Here is an 8,365-nt window from a genome sequence, read left to right on the forward strand (position 1 = left end):
GGATGGATGGATGGATGAATGGATGGATGGATGGATCAACGGACAGTTGAATGGGTGGTTGAGCAGATGGAGTAGGTGGATGGATGGAGGATGAATGGATGGATGGTTGAACTGATGGAGTGGATGGATGGATGGATGGATGGTTGAATAGATGGAGTGGATTGAGTGGATGGATGGATGGATGGATGGATGGAGAGATAGATGGCTGAATGGATAGTTGAGTAGATGGAGTAGATGGATGGATAGATGGAGGTATTGACAGATGGAGGGAAGGTTGAATGGATTGATGGTATGGCAAGGAACCATTCTAACTCTGTCCCTGTCACTTTTGTTTTTTAGGCCGCCCCCGACCTGTCCTGACCTTGTGTGCCTCTGTGTCTTTGCTGGGTGGCCTGACCTTTGGTTATGAACTGGCAGTCATATCAGGTGCCCTGCTGCCACTGCAGCTTGACTTTGGGCTAAGCTGCTTGGAGCAGGAGCTCCTAGTTGGCAGCCTGCTCCTGGGGGCTCTCCTTGCCTCCCTGATCGGGGGCTTCCTCATTGACTGCTATGGCAGGAAGCAAGCCATCCTTGGGAGCAACTTGGTGCTGCTGGCAGGCAGCCTGGGCCTGGGCCTGGCTGGTTCCCTGGCCTGGCTGGTCCTGGGCCGCTCTGTGGTTGGCTTCGCCATCTCACTCTCCTCCATGGCTTGCTGTATCTACGTGTCAGAGCTGGTGGGGCCACGGCAGCGGGGAGTGCTGGTGTCCCTCTATGAGGCAGGCATCACCGTGGGCATCCTGCTCTCCTATGCCCTCAACTATGCACTGGCTGGTGCCCCCTGGGGATGGAGGCACATGTTTGGCTGGGCCACTGCACCTGCTGTCCTGCAGTCCCTCAGCCTCCTTTTCCTTCCGGCTGATGCAGATGAGACTGCAGCACACAAGGACCTCATCCCACTCCAGGGAGGTGAGGCCCCCAAGCTGGGCCTGGGAAGGCCACGGTACTCCTTTTTGGACCTCTTCAGGACACGAGATAACATGCGAGGCCGGACCACAGTGGGCCTGGGGCTGGTGCTCTTCCAGCAACTAACAGGGCAGCCCAACGTGCTGTCCTATGCCTCCACCATCTTCCTGTCCGTTGGCTTCCATGGGGGATCTTCAGCTGTGCTGGCCTCCGTGGGGCTTGGAGCAGTGAAGGTGGCAGCTACCCTGATCGCCATGGGGCTGGTGGACCGCGCAGGCCGCAGGGCTCTGTTGCTAGCTGGCTGTGCCCTCATGGCCCTGTCGGTCAGCGGTATAGGCCTTGTCAGCTTTGCCGTGCCCATGGACTCAGGCCCAAGCTGCCTGGCTGTGCCCAATGCCACTGGGCAGACAAGCCTCCCTGGAGACTCTCATCTGCTGCAAGGCTCCTCTCTACCTCCCATGCCAAGGACCAGTGAGGACCAAAGGGAGCCAATCTTGTTCACTGCTAAGAAAACCAAGTCCCATCCCAGATCTGGAGCAGCCCCTCCTCAGCCGGCCCTGAGCTCTGCCCTCCCTGGGCCCCCTCTGCCCGCCCCGGGGCATGCACTGCTGCGCTGGACCGCACTGCTCTGCCTGATGGTCTTTGTCAGCGCCTTCTCCTTTGGGTTTGGGCCAGGTAAGTGAAGTTTTCTTGCAGATGACTCTGGAGCCTTCTACCCCTCTTAGGGGGAAGTTGGGGACTTCCCACCCTGACTATCCGGCAGGGTGTTAGAGGGCCAGGAGAGGTGGGTTGACCATGAAGCCTCAGGGCCTTCACTTATTTGCACTTGCTCCTCCGAGGGCCAGTGCCTAACTTTATGTTTGTAATTTGTATTCCTTAAGAGGCTCCCCAAGTCATTTAAGCTTCAGGTCCCTTAAAGCCTGGATCTTTCCCTGGATAGCTCACTACTGGAAGGAAATTAATGAATAGGGTAAAAACAAATCATCCCAGTTCATCCAAGACTGTTCCCATCTCAGCATTGAAAGTCTCATGTCCCAGAAAACCTCTCAGTCTTCGGCAAACCGAGACCCTACCGGGATTCTTACAGCGGTATGGGGGGAGTTTGGTCAGGAGCCCGACACTGCAAAATCCCATTGTTGCAAAGCTGTGTGTTTGACCTGATGGTACCAGGCTCCAGGTCCCACCAAAGCCCAGGAGCCCTCCTGCTCTCCCACCCCAGTGACCTGGCTTGTCCTCAGCGAGATCTACCCTGTGGAGATACGAGGAAGAGCCTTTGCCTTCTGTAACAGCTTCAACTGGGCAGCCAACCTCTTGATCAGCCTCTCCTTCCTCGATCTCATCGGTGAGTGCTTCCCAGACAAGTCCATTTTTTTCTGTAGCCCAAGCTCCCTACTCGAAAGCAGACATTTTTGGACTTTCTTATGTGTTAGCTGCAGAACTATTATTCTATGCAGAAACATCACCAAGTGTCCAAGATGACATCCAGGACCCTCAAACACGCTGTTAAACTCCCCAGGCCAGTTAACAGGTGATAGTCTACACTCGGTACTGGCAAGAGGTTGTCTGAGGTCAATTGGCAGGTTTAAGAGCAGCAATGTTTATTTGCTCCCAGTTGGTTTAAACTGGTTCATGCCACCGGCCAGCTGGAAGTTTTTCTTTTCAATTTTTAATTTTTTTTGAGATGGAGTCTTGCTCTGTCACCCAGGCTGGAGTACAGTGGCACAATCTCAGCTCACTGCAGCCTCCGTCTCCTGGGTTCAAATGATTCTCCTGCCTCAGTCTCCCGAATAGCTAGGACTACAGGTGCACCACCATGCCCGGCTAATTTTTGTATTTTTCATAAAGACAGGGTTTCACCAGGTTGGCCAGGCTGGAACTCCTGACCTCAGATGATCCACCTGCCTTGGCCTCCCAAAGTGCTGGGATTACAGGCATGAGCCACCATGTCTGGCCTGGAAGTTTTTCTCAGATCAAGTTTGTGTGACATCATCTCTTCCTCCCTAGCATTGAAACCCAGTCTGAGGGATGGGGTGGAAATTATGTGGGCCCAAGAACACCAGGGGTTGGCTCTGAGATGCTGAGATGCTCATGGCTCCAGGCCCTGGTCTTCAGTGGGTTTCGTTCATCTGGGCCAGAGTACACAGGCTCCTTCACTGTGGACCCCAAGGCACAGTTTTTATGGTTCAGTTATTTTCCTGTTCCCTATGGCCATTAGTTTCCTTCTTAAAGGTGCAGCCAACTTGGGAGATGGGGGGCAGTGCTGTGGGAAACACCAGTGGAAGAACCCCTCCCCGACATCATAACTGTCTCCCTACCTCCAGTCTTAGGAAATCCAAGCTTCTCCCTGCAGCCTCAGTCTTCAAGTATTTTCCTTTTTGTGGAGTAAATGAGTGAGAGAGGGGAGGAGGAAAGGAGAGAAACAAGGAAGGGAGGAAGGAAGGGAGGGAGGGAGGCAGGAAGGAAGGAAGGAATTTATTGGAATTATGTCATGTGTCATCCCCATTTCACAGATGGGAAAATACATCCTTCCCCATCCAGCCAGGGAATCAAAAGACTAGAACCAGCCTCCCTGCCTTCTAGCCTGTTGCACTCCCTGCTGGCGATAGGTCCAGCTGGTCATGGGAGGCTGCCTAAAGGAGGTATGGACATGGCTGGCAGAGGTGAGAATGGCTTCCAAAACATAATTTATCTTCCACCTTGACAAAGACCCTTCCACCACAGCCTCTGCTCTAATGGGCTGGATGACATCAGAGGACTCAGGATTATTCCCATCCTGGCTGCTGGCTCTGAGACCCACTGGAGGCTCCAGGAGGAGGCAGCGGCTAGGATGTTGAGCCACCCGCTGCCCCAAACCCCTGCCAGCCCCCTGCCAACTCCAGGACTGAACTGCGGCTTTTGTCCTCTGTCCCAAACCAGTCACAAGGCAAACTGGCTGAAACTCAATTTTCTGAGTGATCAATTCACTGAATGACCAATTCATGGAATTTCTGGTGTTCTCTTTTTTTTTTTTTTCAGGGTCTCTGTCACCTTGAGTGCGGTGGCATGATCTCGGCTCACTATAGCCTTGACCTCTGGGGCTCAAATGATCCTCCTGCCTCAGCCTCCCAAGTAGCTGGGGCTACAGATGTGTGCCTTCCCACCCAGCTAATTTTTTTTATTTTTTATTTTTAGTAGAGACAGGATTTCGCCATGTTGCCCACGCTGGTCTCGAACTCCTGAGCTCAAGTGATCCTCCCACCTCAACCTCCCAAAGTGCTGTTACAGGTGTGAGCCACTGCGCCATGCCCAATTCATGGAATTTCTAAGGATTTTTTTTGTTTGTTTTAACTGATCTTTGCCAAGGTCATGTCCGTGCAGCTGTTTGGCCACTCAGCTGGATCCACATCCCCTCAGGTCAGGCTTTCGGAGCCCAGGTGTGGTCCACGGGATAGTGCCCTAGATGTGGGTGAGGGGTCATTCCCGTAAACACAAGTTGCCATCGTCTCTGTGCTTGTGGACTTGCATCCTGGCTCATCCGACTCTGGGACAATGAGTGAGATTTCCGCTTTAAGGTACTTCCATGACAGCTTATTGGTCACTCTGCAAATTGACCATCGGGAACATTTGCTTTGAGTGAACTGACTTTCCATGCCTGACCTACAGCCCATCAGTTGGCCTAGGCTGCGGGGCCAGAGTGCTCGGTCCTGGGCCAACACTCCTGCCCTTCTGTTTCCAGGCACCATCGGCTTGTCCTGGACCTTTCTGCTCTACGGACTGACCGCTGTCCTCGGCCTGGGCTTCATCTATGTATTTGTTCCTGAAACAAAAGGCCAGTCATTGGCAGAGATAGACCAGCAGTTCCAAAAGAGACGGTAGGAAGCTGACGGGGGGGGTCTTGGGGAAGAACTGTGTCACACCCCAAGCACACAGCTCCAGGATTTTGGTCTTTGTATTTTCTCTTTGCAAGCGAGCACCCCTCCTGTCTTCCCTATTGCCTGGGCACTGTGAGTTTTGTCCGGCCATACATAAGTTGTTTTCCTTGGGTTGTCTTGTGTCTCCCTACGGTGCCTTTTCATTTGACTTTAAGACCCAGGTCACAGGGATTTAAAAATCAATTGATTCAGGCGTCACAAGGGGCTAGAAGAGTTGAATCTTAAAACTATAAACTATCTTAGTCATGGGACCTTGGAGAAGCAAAACATTATAACATGGCCTTCAAACATTGCATGCAAAACACTTGTGGGTTCATGCACTCATTCCGTGGCTATTTATTAAGTCCTTACGATGTGCCAGACTGTGTTTAGAGCCTTAGAAAACATGCTGAGATTAAGGAAGACAAAGTTCTTGTCCTCAAGGAGCTTCCATTTGATGGGGCAGAGAAGCCAACAAATGCATAAACAAGAGCATTTTCGTTGGTGACGGGTAATTAGGAGAAAATGAAACAGCAAAGTATGTTGAGAGGGCCAGGTGGACACGGGAGCAAAGAAGAAAGGGGTTGTGGCTGAAGTGGAGAGGGTGGTCAGGGAGGGAAGTCCTCTCGGAGGAGTGGAATTTAAGTTAGTGAGAGGGAGGCCGCCATGTAACGATGAAGGCAGAAGGAACAGTGAGTGCAAAGGCCTCGAGGTGGGTGTGTATCTGGCATGTGCAGGGAACAACAGGGAAGCCAGTGTGCCTGGAACAGAGGGAAGGAGGGAGGGAAGAGTGTGGAGGGTCAGATGGGCCAGACGGGAAGGCGCTAGGTCACATCAGGCCTTCAGGTCATTGAGGGAAGTTCAGAATCTTAGCATCATGAGACCTTAGGCTGTTCAGATAAAAGAAGAGCAGAGCCGGGCGCGGTGGCTCAAGCCTGTAATCCCAGCACTTTGGGAGGCCGAGGTGGGTGGATCACGAGGTCAAGAGATCGAAACCATCCTGGTCAACATGGTGAAACCCCGTCTCTACTAAAAATACAAAAAATTAGCTGGGCATGGCGGCTTGTGCCTGTAATCCCAGCTACTCAGGAGGTTGAGGCAGGAGAATTGCCTGAACCCAGGAGGCGGAGGTTGCGGTGAGCCGAGATTGCGCCATTGCACTCCATCCTGGGTAACAAGAGTGAAACTCCATCTCAAAAAAAAAAAAAAAAAAAGAAGAGCGGAACGGGAGCTTTGGAAGGGGCTTCAACGTGCCACAATCCTAAGCATCCTTGGCAAATGTCCCCGGTTACCTCCTGTAACTAGGTCATAGTCACCAGCTCCTGACTGCCCATTCTGATCCTGGGAAGTCATAAAAGGTTTTTAAAAAATCATTCTAACATTGACTAGCTAACCTTGAACCAGCTGCTAAGCCCCATCCCAATCTGGCTCCTGATGTAAGAGCCTGTAACCTGGTCCTCCCCACCCCAGAACGCTCTCTCCTACTTTGTTGAGTGACGCCTTCTGCAGTTTCGGCAGGCCCCTCAGCATCCCAGCTGCATTTGTTAGGAAATCGATTTGGCAACTTGAAGTTGTCCAAATGTCTGTTGGGCGTCCAGGGTTGGTGGCAGCTGTGCGCCATAAGGTCATGCAGGGTCCCAGGCTCCTTCCGTCTTATTGCTCTGCCAATCTTCCATATCACCTTTCCTGCATGGTGCAAAGAGGTACACCCCCACATACCTGCCAGAGGATGGGGGAGGGGAAGGGGCGGGCACAGTCCTCAAGGTCGCTTCTACCCACATGCTTTTGTATAGCACTCGGCTACACCTATGTGCAGGGGAGGCTAAGAAATGTGGTCTTCAATCTGGGCAGCCATGTGCCCAGCTAAAAATCAAGGGTTCCGTTACTAGACAGCTGTCTGGAATCTCTGCCATACTGGTTTTCTTGGGAGAAGATTCCAAATCCATCCTCTGGTACAAAAAGCAAAGGAGGCAGAAAGGCAGGTGGGAGCCAGCTTTGGGGTAAGGGAGGATGTGATTGCAGCTGGGGGTGTCAGGCTGGATCTGGGGTCACATGAGGGAGCCGGGGCCAGCCCTTGGGGACTAGAGGCTGGGTCTGCTATGACTTTGGAGAAGACAGGAAGTTAGGGGTTTTGGTAGAGTCTGGAGGTAGGTCTGTGTTTTATCATCTCTGTCCCTAGAGTTCAGAGGGCTCTTGATATCAGAGGCCACACAGAGAGAGAGAAACTTGACTTTGGGAACACAGGGACCGGGGCATGTCCAGGGATTTTGACAGCAGGAACATTTGACATCAACTATTTTCACTCCTGTGTCCTCCATACAAGAGTCATGGTCTCAGGAGAAAGTCTGATTGGCCAAGCCTGATTTATGTGCCCACCTCCTAAGTCCTAACTTAGCCAGGATAGGGCAGAGCTCCTTGACTGACAGTCCAGTCAAGCCACATGCCACAGAGTAGACTAGTTCCCCCAAAATTGGAGGCACATGTGGGTAGAGCAAACGCCCACTACTGTGGGCCGACTTCTGCATCCCTCTGCCTGAGATGCGCTTGTTGGAAAAGGAGCCAACAAGCTCCTTCTTATAGATCCAGTTCCTCTACCTGCTTTAGGAACATTATTAAACAAGGGGCTCAAATCGCCTTACAATCAATCAGTGGCAATCGGTTGCCGAAATGTTGTTTATTTTGCTTTCTTATCAGGTTATTTCTCTTCAAAAGAGACCTTTACTAATCCCTTGGGGGATATAATAACAAAAATACACCTTCAAAAGTTTCTGTTTTATCCCAATTTCTCAGGAATCAATTCATTCAACTTTCAGCAAATATTTTCAAATGCCAGACACTGTAGTAAGCTCTGGGGACAGACTCATGACCAAGAGAGACTTTGTCTCTGGACTTAGAAGGAAGTTACATCTTAATGTACAGGAGAGAGATAGATTACAAAACTCAAAATGCACAAATAAGATAATTCAGAGTTTTTTATATCATGAAGAAAATAAGACAGGTTAACCTACCAGAGAGTGAATGGCAGATCTGGGAGATGGATACAGTTTCTTTAGCTAAGGTGCAAATAGCTATGGGTGCATTTGTGTTACAAGTGTATCAGGAATTTTCAACAAGCACGATGATGTTTTTGTGTATTGGTTTCACTCACTGCCCTGTCCCAGGGCTTAGAACATTGCCTGGCACTGTCATCTTTAATTGTATCTCTGGCTGAGTGAATGATACTGACGGAAACCTGCTCTGAGCTGAGACTGGAATTATGAGAAAAAGCCAATGGTTTCAAGAGCTGGAAGAAATGTTCAAGCAGAAGAAACAGTTTCAAGAACTGGAAGAAATGTTCTAGGTGGCCAGACGTGATGGCTCACGCCTGTAATCCCAGCACTTTGGGAGGCTGAAGTGGGCAGATCACGAGGTCAGGAGATCAAGACCACCCTGGTCAACATGGTGAAACCCCATCTCTACTAAAAAATACAAAAATTAGCTGGGCATGGTGCACACCTGTAATCCCAGCTACTCCAGAGGCTGAGGCAGGAGAA

General features: G+C 51.0%; 1 protein-coding gene across 4 annotated transcripts in view; it reads left to right on the plus strand.

Moving 5' to 3' along the window:
* SLC2A10 (solute carrier family 2 member 10) overlaps positions 1-8,365 on the plus strand; it is a 38,058-nt gene that overhangs the window by 8,888 nt on the left and 20,805 nt on the right. For 3 of the 4 annotated variants that reach the window (XR_001109790.2, XM_012467360.2, XM_012467359.2), the window contains exons 2-4: positions 340-1,617; positions 2,162-2,284; positions 4,658-4,793. Coding sequence is in view for 2 of the 4 variants with exons in the window: in XM_012467360.2 (XP_012322783.2) it covers positions 340-1,617; positions 2,162-2,284; positions 4,658-4,793 (1,537 nt within the window). In the remaining 2 variants the exon portion in view is untranslated. Of the gene's footprint in view, positions 1-339; positions 1,618-2,112; positions 2,285-4,657; positions 4,794-8,365 lie in introns of those variants that run through there. The other variant, XR_001109791.2, reaches the window with a different exon arrangement.

This window comes from Aotus nancymaae, unplaced genomic scaffold (genome assembly GCF_030222135.1).
Source record: "Aotus nancymaae isolate 86718 unplaced genomic scaffold, 86718_ANA_hifiasm-v0.15.2.pri h1tg000029l, whole genome shotgun sequence".
Classification (NCBI taxonomy): Eukaryota; Metazoa; Chordata; class Mammalia; order Primates; family Aotidae; genus Aotus; species Aotus nancymaae.